At 37.8% G+C, this 23,255-nt stretch overlaps 1 protein-coding gene across 14 annotated transcripts in view; it reads right to left on the reverse strand.

Annotated features, from left to right (window-relative positions):
• The window catches only part of LOC101148918 (limb region 1 protein homolog), a 155,946-nt gene that overhangs the window by 70,213 nt on the left and 62,478 nt on the right, over positions 1 to 23,255 (reverse strand). For all 14 annotated transcript variants that reach the window (XM_063706889.1, XM_063706902.1, XM_063706903.1 and 11 more), the window contains exons 6-7: positions 22,780 to 22,852; positions 582 to 662 (exon numbers count right to left, since the gene is read on the reverse strand). In XM_063706889.1, the coding sequence (XP_063562959.1) occupies positions 582 to 662; positions 22,780 to 22,852 (154 nt within the window). The remainder of the gene's footprint in view (positions 1 to 581; positions 663 to 22,779; positions 22,853 to 23,255) is intronic.

Raw genomic sequence — 23,255 nt, forward strand, 5'->3', positions numbered from 1 at the left:
CAAAATGAAACACAGCAAGAAAAAAAAACTGAAAAATAAAGGAACATCCTTCAGCTATAGCCTAAAATACATGTAACTGGAGTCCCTGAAAAGGGAAGCATGAGGGGAAAAGAAAAAATATTTGGAGAAGTAATGGTCAAAAAATTTCCAAATTAGTTGAAAACTATAACCTCCTAGCTCTAAGAAACATGAAGAAAACTACTCTGAGGCGTATCACAATCAAATTGTTCAAAATCAACAATAAAGACATCTTAAAAGCAGATACAGAAAAAAGACACATTAAAAGATAAGTATGACAGATGACTTGTTGGAAATAATGCAAGTGAGAAGGCAATGGAGCAACATCTTTGAACCTTTGAACCTTTGAAAAGTCATTTTGTATATATATAAAACCAAAAAAAGTGAATAAATGTAAACTTATCCTCTCCCCAAACTGTAAGATAGTCTTTATTAATGATTTTGGGCAGGTCAAAAGTTTTAACATAAAGATTTCATAAATTTTCTAATATTTCAGACTACAGTAAAGTCTTTAATAAGAAACCAAGGCCAATACACAAGTCAAGAAAAAAAAAGTACAATACCTAATTTTGTCTTAAGAGTCTTTACATTTTCAAGTTCTTGTTCCAACTCCATTATGTTGTATTCCACCGATGAAGACAGCCCTGTTCAAAGCAAAAAATATTTAGAAGTAAAACAGAACCCCTAACACTATAGAACAGGTAGCCCTTTAATTAAAATCTAAAATAACACATGGCAAATCCTGCTAATTGAAAATAACAAAAAATGTTGCTGTGATTCAGAGGAAAGCACATCCATATATTTACCAATTAAAACTTCTTGCTGATTAAACACTACACGTTTCCACAGAGTGATATAATGGACTATGGAGAGTCAGAAGGGAGAGGGTTGGGATGGAGGCAAGGGATAAAAAACGACATATTGGGTACAACGTATGCTACTCCAGTGATGGGTACATTAAAATCTCAGATCACACCACTATACATCCATGTAACCCAAAACCACCGGTACCACAAAAGCTATTGAAATAAGAATATTAAAAATAAACACTACATGTTTCCTAGAAAATTTCTTAACGTGGTAAAGTTCTAATTTGATCTATTAATAATCTTTTCTTAATTACAAAAGCAACTTGGGCTTACTATAGAAAGTGAAAAAAATCAAGATCTTCTCTTCTCTATCTCACCTCCTTAAAATGACAATTGTTAACAGCTTGGCTGATGCTTCCATACCTTTCTTCACATTCAGAAGCACATTCACACATACATATGTATCATATGCATGGTTTTTATTACATGTTTTACACGAATGGGGTCAGACCTATTACTTTACTATTTGCTTTCCTAGTCAATTATATGTCCAAGTTGACAGCTGAATAACATTCCATAGTACAGATGTACTACAACTTTATTCCCTTTACACATATTCAAGTTTTCAACTTTTTGCCACTAGAAACAGTGTTGCAATAAACATTCTTGTATGCCCATCCAGTACATTTTGGTTCTAATTATTTCTGTAAGACAGATTCCCAAAACTTAGATTGCTGAGTAGGGTATGAACATTTATAGAAGGTTACTTCCCCCAAATATTGTAATAATTTAAACTATTGTAATAATTTACACTTCTATCAATAGCTTTGAAAGTATCTATTTTCCAGTATCGTCTTCAGCACTGGATGTTATAACTCTTGAATTCTACCAATGTGATGGGTGGAAAAATGTTTTCTTCCTGTTACTTTAACATGCATTTCCCTAAATGTGGTTGGACATATTTCTATGCATTTATCACCCGAATTTTCCGTATTCCTATTTTCTGCTTGTTTCTCTAATGGTGGATCTTCGTATTCTTTATATTTTATCTGTTAAATTCTGAAACAGAGAAATTAAAATACCCACTACAACTGTACTTTAAGTTCTCTCAGTTTTTAAGAGTGTTTTTTTTTTTTTTTCATTATGCATTTGTATTTGCTGAGACTGGGAGGTTCTGTTTGCTAGGGTTTTTTTGTTTTTGTTTTTCATCCTAGACTGTTACATCTTCCTTATGAATCATATATTTTATCATTTCATAATGACCCTGTTTGTTTCTAATGCCTTTCAACTTAAATTCTGTTTTGTGGATTTTAAGTTCTACTTTCTTTTTGTTTTTACCTATCTTGCTTGCTTACTTACATACATTTATACACACACCTTTCATTTTAATCTTTTTCTCTTATCCAGCTGAATCTTATTGGAGGTTTCAACTGTATCAGTTAGAGTTCATTGGCTATAGGCAACTGAAATAGACTCACTAGTTAAAACAGAAAAGGAATTCATAAGATAGAACCAGTAGGAAAATTTTCCCGTAAAGAAAGTAGAGCAAATGGGTAGCGGAGAGTTCCAGGTGGCAGAATACATGGACAGTTTCCTCATATTGTAATAGCTGGGATGACTCAGTCCCGAGTACTCCCAGTCTGTATGTCACTATGAGGAGGAATAATAGTCTAGGAAGCAGACGTCCTAACGGCATAGCTTAGAGTCACATGTCAGTTTCTTGGAGAGCCGCGAACTTTGATGAGCAGTTCTGCCAATCTCATCTAACCGGGGAAATCCGCAAATCCAAATCAGGTACTTTACTAGAAGAAAGGGCAATAGATGCTTGTAGCAAAAATGATAAATACAGGTTGAATAATCCAATCAGATAAACTGTTCTTTAACAGTCAAATTCAGCCCATTTACACTTAGTAAAATATAGAGCTTGCATTCAGTATTATTTAGTATAATAGCTGATAAACTTTATTTTATACTTTCTATACTACTTGTCTTAAGTGATTTTTTTAAAGGTTTTATCTTTATCAAAATGAAGCATGCACGTAGCTCAAAGTGTCAAACACATGCGTGGGTTTGCTGTCATGTCTCCTCCCTCCTGAATCCATTTTCCCAAAACTAGCTGTCCAGCTTGTTCTTCTGGCACTTGTCTTCCTGTTGCAACTTCTGGATTTCCTGCACAAAGCATTCCCACTGTGGCAGGTGAGGACACAAGTGTCTGAGCCACACACCTCTTCACTCCTCCCTTTCTCTCAATATGGCCATAATGCTCATTTTAGCTAGATTGATATTCAATGTCTACATTATTATAACAACCAAAATGCCTATCCACATAGCAAACTATGACCAGCTTTCTTTCTTTCCTTAACATTCTTCCCACCCCCAGAATTAGCAATAATTTTTCTTTTACTTAATTTTCTATGTGCTTAACACAAATTCAAACCCAAAACATCCTGCCAAAGGTCTTTATTTTCTCCTGGTTTTTCTATTCCTCAGTTATACTATCAACTTCATTTTCTTGAAGAAATTTCCCCCAGTGTCTTTAGACCTGCCCACCCCAGATGGACTGCCCTCTGTGCCTCCTGCACCCTTTCACCCCGGGACTGCCTGCCCGCGTCTCCTGTGGAGCATCTCGTTTCCTACACAGCCCGTATCTTTTCTTGATTTACTCCCTTGCTTAGATGGTGCGTATCCTCCAGTGGCTTGCTAAGAAAAGGTGAATGTGAGGTAAATTTTTAAAGACTATACAAGTCTGAATACTGTACCTTTGCTCTTACATTATAGTTTGATTAAGTATAAAAAATCAAGGTCAAAACTAATTCTCCTTCAGAATTCTGAAGGCATTGCTTCATTGTCTTCCTGCTTCTAGATTTGCTTTTGAGAAGTCTGAAGCTATTCTTATTCCTGTCTTTTTTAATGTGAGCTGCTTGTCATTTCCCTTTTAAACTATGTAGGATCTTTGTCCCCAGTGTTCTTGATGAGAGTCCATTTTCATGTATTGTGTTGGGCACTAGATAATCCCTTTCAATCTCCAAATTCACGTCCTTTAGATCTGGGAAATCTTCATTTTGTCATTTCCTCCACCACATTTTCTCTCCTCAATTTGGAACTCCTCTAAGTTGGACACTGGATCTCCTGAGCTGGTTCTCTAATATTCTTAACTATTCCCTCCTATTTTACCTATTTTTGCCATTTTGACCTATCTTCTGGAAAAGTTCTTTATCTTCCAATCTTTTTGCTATGTTATTTCTAAATTTCAAGGATCCTTTTCTGCTCACTGAATATCCCATTTTTATGGAACCTGGTCTTTCTCATGAATGTCATCGCTATCTCTGCCAGGATATTGACGGATTTGTTTTGAGACATTCTTCTCCCATGCATATTTCATCTCCTCCAAGCTCTCCTGTTTGATGCATATGGGAGGCTTTCCTTGGATATGTGGTGAGCCTTAGTTGTCTGCTCATATTTAAGACTGAAGCAGTAGGAGGGCGGAGCAAGATGACCAAATAGAAGCCTCTACCGACTGTCCCTGCTGCAGGAGCACCAAATTTTAGCAACTACATACAAAATAGCACTGTCATGAGAACTAAAAACCAGGTGAGCACTCACAGTACCTGGTTTTAACTTCATACACCTGAAAGAGGCACTGAAGAGGGTAGAAAAGACAGCCTTGAATTGCCGATGCCAACCCCTCTTCCATCCCCCAGCAGCGGCCGTGTAGTGTGGAGAGAGAATCTGTGTACTTGGGGGAGGAAGAGCACAACAAATGGGGGACATAGAATTGCACCAATGCTGCCCTGTCACAGCAGACAGTAAAGCTGTGCTGGGCTCAGCCACTGCATGCCCACAGAAGGAGCATGTGGACCAGCCCTAGCCAGAAAGAAATTCCCCATCCCAGTGGTCAAAACTTGAGCTTCTCAGCAAGCCTCACCACAACGGGCTACAGTGCTCTGGGGTCCTAAGTAAACTTGAAAAGCAGTCTAGGACACAAGAACTGCAATTCCTAGGCAAGTCCTGCTGCTGGGCTGGGCTTAGAGCCAGTGGACTAGGGCAGCATGTACCAGACACAGTGGCTAAGGGAGAGGTTGCACCACCTCTCCACCAACCCCAGGCAGCAGAGCTCACAGCAAGGAAAGTGACTCCTTCCTTCTGCTCGAAGAGAGGAAAGTAAAGAGAACTTTGTCCTGCATTTTGGATACCAGCTCAGCCACAGTACAATAGGGTACTGGGCACAGTCATGAGGGCCCCATTCTAGGCCCTAGCTTCTGGATGACATTTCTAGACACACCCTGGGCCAGAAGGGAACCTCCTACCTTGAATTGGGGGACTCAGTTCTGGAAGGATCCATCACCTACTGACTAAAGAGCCCTTGGGCCCCAAAGATCCAGGAGTGACATATAGCTAGTATGCCATGGGCCTTGCTTGGGATGACTCTGAGACATGCTGGCTTCAGGTCTGATGCAGCATATTCCCAGCTATGGTGGCTACACTGAAAGACTCCTTCTGCTTGAGAAAAGCAGAAGGAAAAGTAAAGAGTACTTTGTCTTGCAGCTTAGGTACTAGCTTGGCCACAGTGGGGCAGAGTATCAGGTGGGCTCTTGGGGCCCCCGAAACCAGGCCTAGGCTATTGAACAGCATTTCTAGACCTGCCCTGGGACAGAGGGGAGCCCACTGCCCTGTAGGGTGAGTCCCAGGCCTGGCAACATTCACCACAAGCTGACTGCAGAGCCTCTGGACTGCAGTGGCCTGGCAGAACTCCCCATGGGCTGGCAGTGGTAGGAGCAGGGAAGAATAGGAAGGTCTTTGTCTTGTGGTTTGAGGGTCAGTTTAGCTGCAGTAAAACAGAACACCAACTAGATTTCTAAAGTTTCTGACTTCAAACTCTGCCTCCCACACAGCATCTCTGGACCTGCCCTGGGTCTGAGGGAACTTTTCACCCTGAAGGTTAGGACACAAACCTGGCTGGCTTCCCCCACTACTAATCGTAGAGCCCTAGGGCCTTGAGAGAACACAGGCAGTAGCCAAGCAGTGTTTACAGTGGGCTTTGAGTGAGACATAGTGCTGTGCTGGCCTCAGGTCTCACCCAGCGTAGTCCCAGTGGTGGTGGCCACAGGAGTGCTTGCATCACCCCAACTCAGCTCTAGGAAGCTTAGCACACAGAGATGCCATTTGTTTGGAGAAAGTAAGGGAAGAAAACAAGAGTCTCTTCCTGGTAATCCAGAGAATTCTTCTGGATCTTATCTAAACCCACTGAGGCATTAGTCTGCAAGAACCACAGCATTATTGGGCTTGAGGCCCAAGTTCCTTTGAATATCCGGAAAGCCTTCCCAAGAAAGACAGGCACATACAAGCCCAGACTGTGAAGACTACAATAAATACTTAACTCTTCAATGCCCAGACACTGACGAATATCCACAAGCGTCAAGACCATCCAGGAAAACATGACCTCACCAAACAAACTAAATGAGGCACTAGGGACCAATCCTGGAGAAAGAGAAATATATAACCTTTCAGACAGAATTCAAAATGGCTGTTTTGAAGAAACTCAAAGAAATTCAAGATAATACAGAGAAGAAATTCAGAATTTTATCAGATAAATTTAACAAAGAGATTGAAATAATAAAAAAGAATCAAGCAGAAATTGTAGAGTTGAAAAATGCAACTGACAAACTGAAGAATGCATCAGTCTCTTAATAGCAGAACTGATCAAGCAGAAGAAAGAACTGGTGAGCTTGAAGACAGGCTGTTTGAAAATACATAGTGGAGACAAAAGAAAAAAGAATCAAAAAGAATGAAGCATGCCTACGATAGCTAGAAAATAGCCTAAAAGGAGCAAATCTAAGAGTTATTGGCAGCAAAGAGGAGGCAGAGAAAGAGAGAGAGGTAGGAAGTTTATTCAAAGGGAGAATATTAGAGAACTTCCCAAACCTACAGAAAGATACCAACATTTAAGAACAAGAAGGTTATAGAACACCAAGTAGATTTAACTCAAAGACAACTACCTCAAATAATCAAACTCTCAAAGGTCAAGGATAAAGAAAGGATCCCAAAAGCAACAAGAGAAAAGAAACAAGTAACATCCAATGGCGCTCCAATCCACCTGGCAGCAGACTTTTCAGTGGAAACCTTGCAGGCCAGGAGAGAGTGGCATGACATGTATAAAGTGCTGAGGGAAAAACACTTACATCCTAGAATAGTATATCTGGTGAAAATATCCTTCAAGCATGAAGGAGAAATAAAGACTTTCCCAGACAAACAAAAGCTGAGGCATTTCATCAACACTAGACTTGTCCTACAAGAAATGCTAAAGGGAGTTCTTCAATAGGAAAGAAAAGAATGTTAATGAGCCATAAGAAATCACCTGAAGATACAAAACTCACTGGTAATATAAGTAAACACAGAAAAACACAGAATATTATAACACTGTAATTATGGTGTGTAAACTACTCTTATCGTAAGTAGAAAGATTAAATGACGAACCAATCAAAAATAACTACAACAACTTTTCAAGACATAGACAGTACAGTAAGACATAAAAAGAAACAACAAAAAGTTTAAAAGTGTGGGAACGAAGTTAAAGTGTAGAGTCTGTATTAGTTTTCTTTTTGCTTGTTTGTTTTTGCAATGTGTTAAGTTGCCCTCAGTTTAAAATATGGGTTATAGGATAGTATTTGCATGCCTCATGATAACATCAAATTGAAAAACATACAATGGATACTCAAAAAATAAAAAGCAAGAAATTAAATCCTACCACCAGAGAAAATAACTTTCACTAAAAGGAAGACAGGAAGGAAAGAAGAGAAGACTATACAAAACAACCAGAAAAGAAGTAACAAAATGGCAGGAGGAAGTCCTTACTTACCAATAATAACACTGATCGTAAATGAACTAAACTCTCCAATCAAAAGACATAGTGATTCAATGGATAAAAAAGCAAAACCCAATTATCTGTTGCCTAAAAGAAATACACGTTACCTATACAGATACGAATAGATTGAAAATAAAGGCATAGAAAAAGATATTCCATGCTAATGCAAACAAGAAAAGTACAGGAGTAGCTATACTTATATCAGACAAAATAGATTTCAAGACAAGAAATGTAAGAAGAGACACAGAAGGTCACTACATGATGATAAAGGGGTCAATTCTGCAAAAGGGTATAACAATTGTAAAGATATATGCACCAATGGAGCATCCAGATATATAAAGCAAATATTATTAAAGCTAAAGAGAAAGACCTCAATACAATAACAGCTAGAGACTTCAACACCCCACTTTCAGCATTGGATAGATCTTCCAATAACAGAAAATCAAAATGAAACATCAAACTTAATCTGTACTGTAGAACAAATGGACCTAATAGATATTTACAGAACATTTCATCTAATGGATATCAGAATAAACATCCTTCTCCTCAGCACATGGATCATTCTCAAGGACAGACCATATGTTAGGTCACAACACAAGTCTTAAAACATTCAAAAAATTGAAATAATGTCAAGTATCTTCTCTGGCCATAATGGAATAAAACAAAAAATCAACAAGGGGAATTTTCAAAACTATACAAACACATGGAAATTAAACAAAATGCTCCTGAATGACCAGTGGGTCAATGAAGAAATTAAGGGGTAAATTGAAAACTTTATTGAAACAAATGATAATGGAAGCACAACATACCAAAACCTACAGGATGCAGCAAAAGCAGTACTAAGAGGGAAGTTTATAGCTACAGGTGTCTATATAAAAAAAGAGAAAAAACTTCAAATAATCTAATGATGCATCTTAAAGAATTAGAAAAGCAAGATCAAACCAAACCCAAAATTAATAAAAGAAATAATAAAGATCAAAGCAGAAATAAATAAAATTGAAATGAAGAATACAAAAGATCAATGAAACAAAAAGTTGTTCTGAAAAGTTGACAAAACTTTAGCCAGACCAAGAAAAAAAAGAGAAGATCCAAATAAAATCAGAGATGAAAAAGACATTACAACTGACATCACAGAAATTCAAAGGATGGTTAGTAGTTACTGTGAGTAATTACATGTCAATACACTGGAAAATCTAGAAAAAAATGGACAAATTTCTAGACACATACAACCTACCAAGATTGAACCACAAAGAAATCTAAAACCTAAACAGACCATTAATAAGTAACGAGATCAAACCTGTAATAAAAAGTCTCCCAATAAAGAAAACCCCAGGACCTGGTGGCTTCACTGCTGAAGTCTACCAAACATTTAAAAAAGAACTAATACCAATCCTATTCAAACTACTCTGAAAAACAGAGGAGGAGGAAATACTTCCAAACTCATGTTAAGGGGCCAGTAATACCCTGATACCAAGACACATCAAAGAAAGCAAACTACAGACCAACATCTCTGATGAATATTGATGCAAAAGTCCTCAACAAAATACTAGCAAACCAAATTCAACAACACATTAAAAAGATCATTCATGATGAAGTGGGATTTATCCGAGATGCAAGGATGGTTCAACATATTCAAATCAACCAATGTGATACATCATATCAATGGAATGAAGGACAAAAACCATATGATCATTTCATTTGATACTGAAAAGCATTTGATAAAATTCAACATCCCTTCATGATACAAACCTTTAGAAAATTGGTACCTTGGATGGAGCGAAAAGATGTGGGGATCAAACCATTATATAAACAGGATTTCCAATCAATTCTCTTATGAAGTAGCTTACTCTACTTCATCTGGTGGTGCCACTTTTTGAGACTTTTGGGGATTCTGGGGTATAAATTTATAAATCAAGCACAAATGACTTAGGATTTAGCTTTCTTGGGTCTGTGAAACTGGTTACTCAAGTCCGCTAAATTTTCTCAGGTCTTCTAAATTCCAAAATTTTATTGTGATTTTCTCCTCTCAACTTCTCATCTTTTTAGGTTTATGCCTCTCTGAACCTCAGTGTTTTCATCCGTAAAAGGGGGTGTATCTATTAGGACACTATATACTGAATCAGAAAACTAAACCCAAAGTTTAGTAGCTTAAAAATGAGGAAATAATTTCATATAATGAGAAATTTAGACACAGAGCAAACTTCAAAGAGGATTTTCCAGCAGCTCAACAGTGACATCAAGGGACTAAAAGTACTGCCATCCTCAAGCTGACAGGAAGACTGGTGCTCTTTCTCTTTTTATGTAACTTTGTAATTTCTGCTCATTATATTTGCTCTTTATTTCTTCATTTTCTTCTTTCCCAGCTAGTGAAACTTTAGTTTATCCTTTTTGCCCATGTTAATTTGGCAGTTCAATGGTTACTTTCACATTTTTAATACTCATACTTAGATATACTTTTCATTATAATATCAGCATCACACAGTCCTAGCCCTACAGGGATGCTTTTCTGAGTAACTTACCCCACACCAAAGTGAAGCTCTCACAACGCTTTAATCATTCTCTCACTGCTGCCCACCCATGCCCCCAACTCCTGGATCTTGCTGCAACAGTTTTAACAATATTTAGTTCAAGACTGTTACCAAATGTTTCTTTCAATATGGAAGTTAGAATAGTGCTTGGCACAAATTAGGTGCTCAATATACAGATATAAAATGAACAAATGAGGGAATGCATAACAGATGAATGACATCTTTGGGAATATATGAATTTTTTTTTTTTTTAAGAGACACGGTCTCACTTTATTTTACTGCCCAGGCTGGACTCGAACTTCTGGGCTCGAGCTTATACTCCCACCTCCCGAGTAGCTGGGACTATAGGTGCATGCCACCACACTCAGCTGAGCTTTTAACTGCAGTCTTTATTCCTCCCTTACAACTATGGGTACTATTCAGCAACCAGTAGCAGGTTGCAAATGGGAAGCTTGATGTTCGTCTCTCTCTTCTTTGTCTGGAATTTTTCTACGTGAAAGTTTGTAAGGGCTTTTTCTTTTTCCATTGTTCTTGGAATTCAAGAATCTTACAAACTAAATCCAAATCTTTTTGATTTTCTATTGAATAATCTTGCCTAGGAGTGTGTGGCCTTTTAACCTGAACTCAAGTCTTTCTTAAGCTCATTGATATTTTCTTCTATTTTTTATTTACCTACTTTTCCTACTTGTTCTTTTCTCTCCTTTTAGATGCCTATTATTTACATTCAGTATCTTAGCTCTGCACTTCACGTCTATTTTTCATTAATACTTTCCTTCTTTTTGTACTTTTGGTGTGTGACACAAAATAGTTCTTCCCCTTGATTCTGCAAGATGATTAATTCAATTTTTGAAGGACTATATTAGTATGCTATTGCTGCTGCTACAAATTATCATAAAGTTTCTGGCTTAAAACAACATAAATTTATTGTCTTACAGCTCTGGAAGTGAGAAGTCCTAAAAATCAAAGTGTTAGCAGGACTATAATCCTTCTGGAGACTCTAGGGGAGAAATCATTTCCTTGTCTTTTCTAGCCCTTGAGGGCCACCTGCATTCTTTGGCTCACGATCCCTTCCTTGAGTCACTCCAACCTCTTCTTCCATTACCAATGTCTCCTTCTCTGACCATCTCAGCCTTCACTTATACCAACTCTTGTGAGTACAGTGGGCCCACTATATAATCCAGAATAATCTCAAGATCCTTTACTTCATCCCATATGCAAAGTCACCTTTGCCATGTAAGGTAACATATTCACAAGGTCTGGGGATTAGGACTTGGACATCTTTAGGAAACCATTATTCTGACTACCACAAAGACTATTTCTTTTTTTGTTTGTCTATTAAGCTTTTTATTTTTTTCAAGTTCTCGGCATCAGTCTTTTTCTGTTCTAATGACATTTCCTTGGACATTCTTACTACTTTTGAGGATTAGGTATGAATTCTTATTTGTCTCTCCCATTAATTGTTAACTCAAGTGGGAACCACTTGTTCTAGATATTCATCTTGGTCTTCTTCACTGAACCTTAAACAACTGGTAATTTTTCTCTATCCACCTCTGTTGTTCCCTTCATCTCTAATCAGGTCAGACACTCCCTCAAACAGTGACAAACCAGCTACAAGGTACAGCAATTCAATTCTGTTCCTAGGGGCTAGGGACCAACTGGCCAGAAAAACTGATTTAGGAGGAGGAAACCTCGCTGGGTCTCTCTAGGTGCAAAGAGTGGTCCTTTCTCAAAGGGAGAGACTGAAAGGAGGATTCAGAACAACAACGCAAGGCCAGCAAGATCAGACAAACCTTTGCAACACAGGGGCAAATGCAATCTCACTAAGGGAATTCAGAGGCCTCTTTTTCTAAGTCCCTTTGGGGAATCACAAAATTCCAGTCTTATCCCAGGTTTCTAGGAGAAGTAAATCCCATTCCCTTTGCAGCTCCTTGCTCACTTCTGCCCATCACTGAAGAGACAGCAATCGAATACCCTCTCTTTCGAAGAACCTGAGATCTCAAATCCACTGAAACGTTTTATAGTATTTTCAGAGTTCATGAGTTTTATCACTTTACTTGTTAATATATAATTGATATATTTATGAGAGGAGGGATAAAGCTAGTACAGAAATATTCAGGTAATGTGACACAAGCTACTAAACTTTGATTACAAAGTTAGTTTTGAGTTTCTGGCAGCCACAGCAAAGGGGGAAGCAATTAAGTTACATAACGAATGAGTATTTCCATATAATGTGATTTACAGAAAGACAGCACAGCTCTGTAAGATTTTCAGGTGTCTTTGAATCAAAGTTTAAACTACATAATAGTCTTAGTTATAAATATATTTTACTTTTATCTCCATTCTTTATCAATTAAACTGTGTATCTGTAATTAATGCTCATTTAACTTCTATATCTCATTGACTGGAAATACAATTCCAAACTACATTCATTCCCCATTCATGCAAAGATTTATTATTCTGGTAACCAGTTGAAGGCTAGAAAAAATAAGCTCATGAGTATTTAGAATTTCAAAAGAGAATGGACATCAGAATAGAAAGTATTCCTGATGCCAATTTGAAATTAAGTGAAAAGACAAAAATGCCTACTTTGTGGGTATGTTTACAGAGCTCAATACAAATGTCTAGACCACTCAATGTATGATTCTTCAAAGGAAAATAACTAAAATGGCATTTCTGAAATGCTGTGCTTTTATTTGCAGGTGATATAACACTAGGCACACAATAGGTAATTAATAAATACTGACTGACTTGCATATAAAAATCAAAACTACATTCTTGTTGTCCTCAAATAAATCATACTTTTATTAAATGACTAGATTCATCTGGGATGACACATTATTCAAGGACAAGACCACTCTTTATTATAATAGAGCAATACCTAAGGGAGAAATGTAAGCTTTTTTGAGTAAATATTTCATTATAAATGACCAGAAGGAAACAATGACTATCATAAGAAATTATGACATACTGCAAACAAATACTGAGGCATTATGTGGATTTCAGTTATACCAAAAATTTAAAATATCCCGAGGAACTGCACTATCATTACTTTATTTCCAAATGAATCTAAAATGTCCAGTGTCTGCATTGTCTAGTCAATAAGTCAAACTGGTAGACAAAACCTGTTTAGGCAAGTCACAAGAAATAAAAAGGGATTCTCCAAGAAAACCACAAAGCAGCTCATTTAAGGTCAATTTAATGGAATTATTCTGTTTTTCTTCCAGCCCCAACATAAGATTTCACTACCTCAAAGGAAATTGTAAGAGTATCTATTTGCATTCCCCTTAGGTGATTGGCAGTTCAACATCAATTAGTTCAAAATTACACTGTTAACTAACATGCAATAAAAACAACACCTTTCATCTTTCTTACATAGGTAAGAATAACTTCAGAGCCAATAACTTTGATCAAGTAAGTATTTTTGATCCTGCCCCACCCGTCTCTTTGGATTCAGGAAAACTAATAGCTGAAGGCAACTTTTCCCAGCTTTATTCTTAAGCTGAAAAACTAGTGTGGTATTAAAAATATTTTGCTTCCAAGATAACAGAATTTCCCAAAGTCCAGGATTTATTCAATAACTAAGCTGTCCTTACAACTTTCTTAATATATAAGACAGCCTTCATATATAAAAGGAGAGGTACTAAGTATTTAACTTAAAATATAAAATGTATTTTTAAAAACAAATACAAATTTCCAATTAGATCTGCAAGCCCTTCAAATAATTGATGCAATACAATTATCTCCCTGAACAATTCAGTGTCCTAAACTTAGTCTCATAATGAATACTAATTGGAAGTAGATACCTCTAACATAAACAGATTGATGTTACATTTAACTTTTAATTTACCATATAACCAAAAAAAACTTTGATTAGAAAATATTATCCAAGAAGCTCTTTAAAAATTTGATTATACTTATTACTTTAAATTTGACCAAAGTGATCTCTATCACAAAGAATGTGAGATCACTCAAATACTATAAATTATTTCTAATCACTTAGGCAAACAACTTTGTTGTTAAAGCCCAAATCTCCTAATAATTCAGAGCAAACAGTTTCCATCTCTCTAAGCAAACACTACTTACTGTATACCACAGAGCCAATGCTGATTAGGCAAACTCCAGAAAGCATTTGAAAACTGAAGCCAGGACATTCAAATCTCTAATGTATCTATTTCAGCATGAACTAACACTGTTACTATCTACAAAGGAGAGAGTCAGCCCATACACTCGAAAACTCTGTATCTATGTCTATTCCACTTGCAATGCTAATAATTATTAAAATAATAGTTTCTTTTTACTTCTGACATATCCACAAAAATATGGCTATTGACCTAGTAATGTGAGACTTTTGAGATCCAACAAAACTGTGAAAATGCAAATATGCTTTCATTACTAATGACTACAAGATACAAATTGTTAAACAATCAACTTTAGGAACATTATATAATGCTAGGTACAATTAAAACAATGGTTTGGCTTTTTTCTACTTTAGATATAAGCTACTAGATCTAAACTAGATAAGATGTTAAGATAATTTTTAAACTTTTATGTTTATATAAGCTACTATTGGGAATACCATCACCTATCTAAGTTGTAGTTGAGAAAGTAGCTCGGGTATATTAAATTCATCTTCTACTACACAAATTTGGATTTTTTTTTCTTTATTGAGGCGGAGTCTTGCTCTGTTGCCCAGGCTGTAGTGCACTGGCATGATCTCGGCTCATTGCGACCTCTGCTGCCCAGGTTCAAGCGATTCTCCTGCCTCAGCCTCCCGAGTAGCTGGGATTACATGCGCATGCCACCACGCCCAGCTAATTTTTGTATTTTTAGTAGAGACGGTGTTTCACCATGTTGGCCAGGCTGGTCTTGAACTCCTTACCTCAGGTGATCTGCCCACCTCAGCCTCCCAAAGTGTTGGGATTACAGGCGTGAGCCACTGCACCCAGCCAATTTGGATCATTTTTATAGAATAACTCTCTCTATATATATATTTCATAAAATATATGATATTTAACTCATTCTATAGTTCATTATTCCTGAGCATTCCTCATTTACTGATTTTATATTAGCATATATCTCTGGCAGTCACCTCATTTCATCTTGCAAAAAAATAATTTCTTTGGGCCACATTTTATTGTCATAAATTGTGAATAACGGCCCAAGAAGCTGAATAAATTATAACAAGGAATTTCTGACCATTTCAGATCCTTGGACACAAATGTTTTTTGATTATATTTGATCACTTTCACGCTAATACCAGACATTTCTCAAAGCGGCCCAGAGTCTGATAAATTCAAAATATTCTCCCTTCAGTGATGTAACTAACAGCAAATAGTATTTGTAGGATTGTCATTGCCAGAACCTAGAAGAATGCCTAGAGAAAGCCAAGATGAAAGTAATTTAGAGGACAGAAGAGAATCTGGCATGAGCTTCCATATATCATTAAGTGTGTTATATGAAAGAATGTAATGACCAAATTAGCAAATCACCTTGCCAATGATAACTGAAAATGCCTCTGACAGACTACTACTCTGAGATAGTCTAAAGAAGCAACTGCTCTAAAAAAGCAACCATAAATGCCGCCCTAAACCTTGGCACCTTCATAAAATTCCCTGGCAAATTCAACTTGGTTATAAACAGCAAGATTCAAGGACTGATGATGACACTAAGTGCTTCTGACAGGTCACAAGTTCTACAAAAAGCTTGTATAAGACATGTCTTGTTTTTTTTCAATCCCTTTATTTTTATTTTTTAGGATAAAAAGGTATTCCAATCTGACACCCAGCAAAAATGAAACAACAATATCATCTGTGCTCTTAACAATAAATAATTAATACAAGCTTCAATGGCAAGGACTTTTTTGTTTTTTTTAGATGGAGTCTGGCTCTGTTGCCCAGGCTGGGGTGCAATGGCGTGATCTCGGCTCACTGCAACCTCCCCCTCCCAGGTTCAAGCGATTCTCCTGCCCCAGCTTCCCAAGTAGCTGGGATTACAGGCGCCTGCCACCACACCCCCTAATTTTTGTATTTTTAATAGAGACCAGGTTTCACCATGCTGGCCAGGTGGGTCTTGAACTCCCAACCTCAGGTGATCTGCCTGCCTCGGCCTCCCAAAGTGCTGGGATTACAGGTGTGAACCACTGAAAAGATGAGAATCAAGCAGGAAAGTAACTGCCATAAGAAATGATACACTAACTTTTTATCATGAAGATGAAAATAGTATCTAAAGAAACTGAGTTGAATTATTAAGTTCAAAGACTACAACACTTTAAAATAAATTAAAAGAACTCCGGAGGTTTTGAACTTAAACAACAAAAAATAATTTCTCTTCATTATGGTACTACTTCCAAAGTTACCCAGTACACCCATAGGCTATACACACACAAAAGCTGATTATTTCAATTAATGCCGTTGCATTAAACATTTAAACATGTTAAGTGTGCGTGTGTGTGTGTGTACGTGTGTGTGTGTGTGTACGTGTGTGTGTGCGTGTATCCTCTTAATGCTAGGAAGGAATTACAAAAGATTTTCTACCACAACTAATGTAATGGGACTTTCTGTTGGGCTACTCTTTAGGAGTCTTGGAGTAGAAATGGTTCTTGATTACTCATATTCCATGGCCATAACAGTAAGGGGAAAACTGCCTTATTTCGGCCTCTTCACTAACACTCCAGTGCACGTGGTCTTTCTGCCTCTCAACATTGGTGTGTCCTTGGCAGTCTCCACTATGGGCCTTCCTAAGAAATCTCTCCAAGTGATTCTGTCCGGTCTTGTCACCAAATTTTACTTCCTCTTCCTTTTTCACTTCTATGGTAAAATGACAACTCTCCATCATGTGCGTTTTTCATCTATTAATTTACTTATGGGACAAATGTTTACCACATATCCACCATGTGTCTAGCAACATTATAGAATCAGGGTACAGAGGGAAAGAAAACTAACAAAAATCGCTGCCCCAATAAGGTGCGGTGGCTCCCACCTGTAATTTACAAAAATCCCTGCCCCAGTTAGGTGCAGTGGCTCACACCTGTAATTTTAACAGTATGGGAGGCCAAGGCTGGCAGATCGCTTAAGTCCAGGAGTTTGAGACCAGCCTGGGCAATATGGCAAAACCTTGTCTCTACAAAAAACACAAAAATTAGCCGAGTATGGTTGTGGGCGCCTGTAGTCTTAGCTACTCAGGAGGCTAAAGGGGAAGGATCACCTGAGCCCGGGAGGTTTAGGCCAGAGTGAGCTGTGATTGTGTCACTGCACTCCAGCCTGGGTGACAGAGTGAGACCTTGTCTCAATAAATATAATTAAATAAATAAATCCCTGGAGTTGATGTTCTAGTGTGGAGAGACAGGCAATATACTAAAAGACTTAACATGTGAGACAGTAAAAAATGCTGTAGAAAAAAATAATGCAGGAAAGGGGAAGCGTAGAGCAGAGGTAGGGCTTAGTGACACAATCGGTATCCACAAGGCTCACTCCAGAGTGGGGGAAAGCTCCACGGAAGGGTATTTAGGTAAAGACCTGGAAGAGAGAAGGTGGAGGAAAACACAATAAAAATGCCCCAAGGGAAGGGGCTCAGTGGGGGAAGAGCAAAGAGACAGCAGGTATCAGACATGGGGCAGGAGTGAGCAGCCACTGCAAGGACTCTTGCTGTTATCCAGACTGAAACAGAAACCATCATCTGAGGACTTGGAGCAAATAAGTGGGAAGATCTGACTCATATTGTTAGAGACTCTCTCTGACTCACTAGGCCTAAGACAGATACGCACGGAAGCCATTAGGAAGCTACCACAAAAGCCTCTCCAAGGGGTGGTGGTAGCACAGGTGGTGAGGCATAGTCAGATTCTGGAGCTACTCTGAAGCTGGAGCCAACAGCTTTGCAGAAGGAATCCATATGGGAATTAAGAGAAAGAGACTCCAAGGATTTGGCCTGAGTAGCTGGAAGAATGATTTGTCACCTGTAGAGAAGGGCTGATGGCAAAAGAAGCAAAATCTAGAAGTAAAGATCTTGAGTTTACTTTGGACATGTTTAAGATGCCTATTGGACATCCAAATGGAAATTTCCAGTAGACAGTTAGATCTTTAAGCTCAAAGCTCAGAGTAGAGGTCGCAGCTTATAGGTGGTATTTAAAGCCATGAAACCAGATGAACTAATAAGGGAGTAAAAGCAAATAGAGAATTTTAAAGACAGAGGCATAAGACTTTCCAGGTGAAGAAGTTATAGACACAGAAAAGCCAGAAAAGTGGATTGAGGAAAAGCAGCCCGTTAAATAAAAGGAAGAGGAAAGTATGGTGAACTGAAAACCAAGTGGAATAAAAGACATTTTGAGGAGGAAAGAGAGTAAGATAAGGATTATGAAGTCACAGACCAACCTGACCATGGCATTTCATGGAACAGTGGAAGCAAGAGTGAGTTTCAAAACAAAATGTGAAACCCATGAGCACACAACTCTTGTGAGCTTTGCCATAAAGACCAAAGGAATGGGTGGTGACCTGGAGGGGATATGGGGTCAAGGCAGATTCCTTCTTCTGTCTCTTTCTGGGAAAATTATATCTTTATGCTGATGGAAAGGATCCAGTTGGGGAAAAACTGGATCATGACAGAGACAGACAGTCAGAAAGAGGAGAATTGCTAGATTGTGTCCTTGAATCAGTGAGATGAGATGGAATCCAGGGCACTAGGGGAGCGCTCGCATTAGCCAGGCACACAGACAATTCAGCCACAGCATCGAAGGAAAAGGCAGCTGTGAGGGGAGCTGCAGGGAGGAGGGTTGGCATGAAGGAAAAAGCTTGTGAAAATTCTCTTATGATTGCTTCTGTTTTCTTTAAAAAATAGAAAACAAGGTCACCAGTGGAGAGTAAGGTGAAGATCTGAGGGAAGAAAAGACAGAATAAAGTCATCCAGGAGAATATAAAGTTAATTTAGGATACTGGTCACATATATAAAGGAAGGCCAGGCAAGAGGGTCAGTCAGCCAGCTAGGAGTGAGAGCACAGAACAGGGAGAAGTGAGCAGAATGAAGGCTCGGGTTTCAGTACAATCCAGTGAGACCACAAAAGGGAGCTAAGAGTGTATGCAGGGGACTGATTCTAACAACAGTCCAGGAATGTAAACTGTGCAAGGAAGTAGGGGGATGGGGAAATGATGGGGGGGGTGAGAAAAAGGTGTTAGGATCAGGGTATGTTAAATCTCCATACTGAAGAATTGTAGGAAATGGGAGTGCTAGAAGAAGTGAACTGGAAAAAGAAGAAGTGGTAGGTGGAGAGTAGGATGCTTGATTGTAAGATTATGCAAAAGAACTTGAATGGGTTATGTCACAGGCACGAACAGGTGAGGCAGACAACCACAGGGACAGGCAAGGAGTGTCCTGGAGTGATGGGAAGGACACACACACAGACACCAAATCACCACGAAAAAGGCACAGAATCAGAGAAGGATTAGAAACGAGGAGCAAAAATCCTCCAGAAGGGAGCAGAAAAGGCCTGGGAGGTGAGCAAATGACAGGACTAGGTCATGGTCTGATGACATGAGATCCTAAGTGCTGGAGAGTAGTAAAAGGGAACAGGAGGGCACCTACTCAAACTCCAGGACCAGCCAAATGAGGGATGTGGGTAGAAGGGAGCCATCACATGAGCGGGTGGCAGGAATGTGTGCCAAGTTTCTTTGAGCAAGAAAGTGGCAGTTGAAGATACAGGGGTTTTGTTCATGAGTTAATTCTCAGTTCCAAATGGCACAAGCAGAAAGTTTCAGAAGCTAGAGGAAAGTGGAAAATCAGGTCAGAAATGGGATGTATAGAGACACAGGGCGCAAGGAACCTGGATGTTCTGGGCTCCATGTGCTGACCATGATAAAGAGGAGTGACGGACACAATGTACCCATTAGTCCTGACAGTCCCAAAGCAGATGGCAGAGGGGAGGCTGTGTGCTGTGGGGAAGGGGAAGGCTGCCTGCCGAGATCACAGTGAGCTCTGTGGACATCTCTCCACTCCTGCCATGACAACAGGGACATGAGGGAGGCGCTGTCTTAGCCAAACGACAGGTGCTCTGGGGCTCCCTCCTGTCTCAGAAACACAGAACTCCTTCCTCTCTATTCCTTTTCTTCAAGTAGTTAAGCACTGGATGAAAACTTATAAATTCTTGTCCTTTTTTCTCTTCTTCTTCAGGCAACTAGCCTATGATCTTGAGACTCAGCGTCTTAATTCATCTACACGATATCTAGTGCTTAATTAAGATCCGTAATAAGCAAAAAAGGAAAGAAGAAAGGGTAGAGAGCAGCTGATAACAAGATGGCTTATTCAGGATACCAATTAACATTATCACAGCACACAGCTTTGCTTTACTTTATTAACATTCCATGAAACAATATTAACAAGAACAAAACCTCCCAATAGCTTTATACCTACAGCACCATCAAATAAACAAATTGAGAAGTCACAGTCAGGCATTCCAAAACAAACTGATACTGATTATTTTTAAAACCATGCATGAAAATTCAACTCTAAGTAATATCATAACTACCACAATAACTCACATTACTTTTAAAAAAAAATACTGTTATTTCTACAGCAAAGCACTTCTTGGTGCTGGCTGTCATGTTTTTTTGCATAACGGTACAACTGAGCTCAGAGTAAGCCACACTGACACCCCAAAGATTTCTGCAATGCACACCACACATCCCAACACACACTAAGAAAGCGCCGCCAGCAACTCTGTGATCAATCAGCAATGGAATTTGTATTTTTTTAAAAGTCTTTTAGTCTCATTATTCCGGAATCCTTTTTAATAGCAAGAGTAAAACAATAAACACTTTACTTTTGTTTTTTAAATTAAAATAGAAAGTAACTGTTACAACAAAACACACTAGTCATAATACTAGATTAAATAAAATCCAGGGGATGGTTTCTCTTACCTCCTATTTCTATTTTCTTAAGAAATGGTAAGTCGTGATTTTTTTAGTCTTGCCTTCCTACACATATTTCTAAGCATACCCTACTGAAGCTCACAATTCTTAATCTGTATTAGTCAAAATGTCCATTTTGCCATAGAACCATTTATGTTATAAACATAAATCATTTAGCTCTTTATTTTCCACCTGAAACAGTCCACAGTGGCTAACCAGCAGCAAACAGCATAATCATAATTATCCTAACACATCACTTAAGAGATTCACTGAAAAGATTTTAGACAATCTACCAAACGGATGATAAACAGTGCATGGCCTACCAAAATGGTGTGTAAAAGAATTATACTTAGCATTAGTTTTCATAACGTCCTCCATCCTCTCCAGGTCCAATCCATCTCTTCTCTGTAACATTTCTATGCCAGTGAGGTGTTTTTACTGATTTTGGCTTGGCTTCATTTTATAATACATTTAGCCATCTAGCAAGGGTTTCCTTTTCAACTTCTTTATATATAATCAGCCACTTTTAAATTTGAGGAGCCAAAGGATTTATAAAGATTCTAGAAAGACCTTTTTTACTTTTCCTACTGTGGAAGGGGAAAGTGAGAAAGGCTGTATTTTTGGATTTTGTTTTGTTTTGATTAAAGTCAATTCAAAATTCTTCAATTCATGGGGCACTACATTTTACCCTTCCTGGATGTCAGCCTCCTTATCTGTGAAACAGAAATGGTGGCTACCTGAGGCTGAAACAATCCTACACTGCAGGGAGCAGCTTGACACATACTCTTTACAACTCAGGCATGTTTATTGCACAGTAGCATGATTATCCAAATAAGACAAATTTATTATAATATTTAATGCTTTAAGGAAACTTTATAACGCTGACATTGTTGACTAAAGTTTATAACTCTGAAATTAAACAGGTTTAAACATTAGTTGTAAGTAAGTTAGAAGAATAAAAGACATATGTAGTTCCAGTCTAAAAGTTTATCTGTATCGAATTATATAATCTTACTGACAAGAATCCTCTAGAACAGATACAAACTGAAATTCCTGGATCGAAGAAAAAAGCTCTACAATATTATGAACATTTTTGGGGTGATGATTTAAATTCACTATTTGTAACTGAAGAAAGTAGGTAGATACCTATTTCTCAGCATTTCATAAACTAACCTTCTATTTTATACCTACTCTTGAATCATGATTCTGAAATGCAGTTCGTTATTAATTATCTGATCTTGTTGGCGGGAGACTGGCTTTTCAACATTTGAAAACTACTTAAGTAAAATTAAAGAAAATTTACCTATACTATCTGTTAAACTATATCATTACTCTTTTCTTCACTGGTTCTTCAAAAACCATCAGTAATTAAAAATTAAATTTTAAAGTCATATGCTTAAAACATAAACACAGTTGGCAGTAGAGAGGTGTCTAGTCCCTTAGTGGCCAAAGTCTCATAAAGAATGGGTCCTGCTAGGTTACAGCTCATCTCAGCCAGGGTCTGCAATAAACCTCTCTTCACCAGGGAAGGTCTTTTATTACTCAAAAGTGTCCTCCTCTTGTAGCAGCACAAGATTCAGAGAGGTTTATATTTTTTCTCTTCAATTATCTATCTTTTTGAAATTAAAAAGTTTTTTTTATCCCCGTCTAAATATGTAATATAAACATACCATTTAGTCGTCTCTGGAGTGCTTCTTCCTCTAAGGTAATGATATAAATTTGTTCATCCAGGTCTTCAAGAATCTAAATTTAAAGATAAAAACTATTCAATAATTCAACGTTATAAAACGAATGCTTATGAGACCACTTAGGCTATTTGGTCAATTTATTTTAGATAACGTATTCATTCAAATTTCTAAGAACCCAAAATAAAAAAGCTCCAACTATTTTATTTACAAATTAAGTACAAATACTTTAGTATATAACCAAACACATCAAAAGTTATCACAAACCCTATATACATTTAAATTGGATATTTTTAAAGTTTAAGGGATTAAACTAAGGAACTCTTCTCAATGGCCAACAAATTATGAATTTTGGGGTTTTTTAGTGACATTCTGAGATGCGGGCTACATGTATGAATTTTTTATTATTGTTTGTTTGTTTGTTTGAGACAGTCTCACTCTGATGCCCAGGCTGGAGTGCA

Source organism: Gorilla gorilla, chromosome 1 (assembly GCF_029281585.2).
Source record: "Gorilla gorilla gorilla isolate KB3781 chromosome 1, NHGRI_mGorGor1-v2.1_pri, whole genome shotgun sequence".
NCBI lineage: Eukaryota > Metazoa > Chordata > Mammalia > Primates > Hominidae > Gorilla > Gorilla gorilla.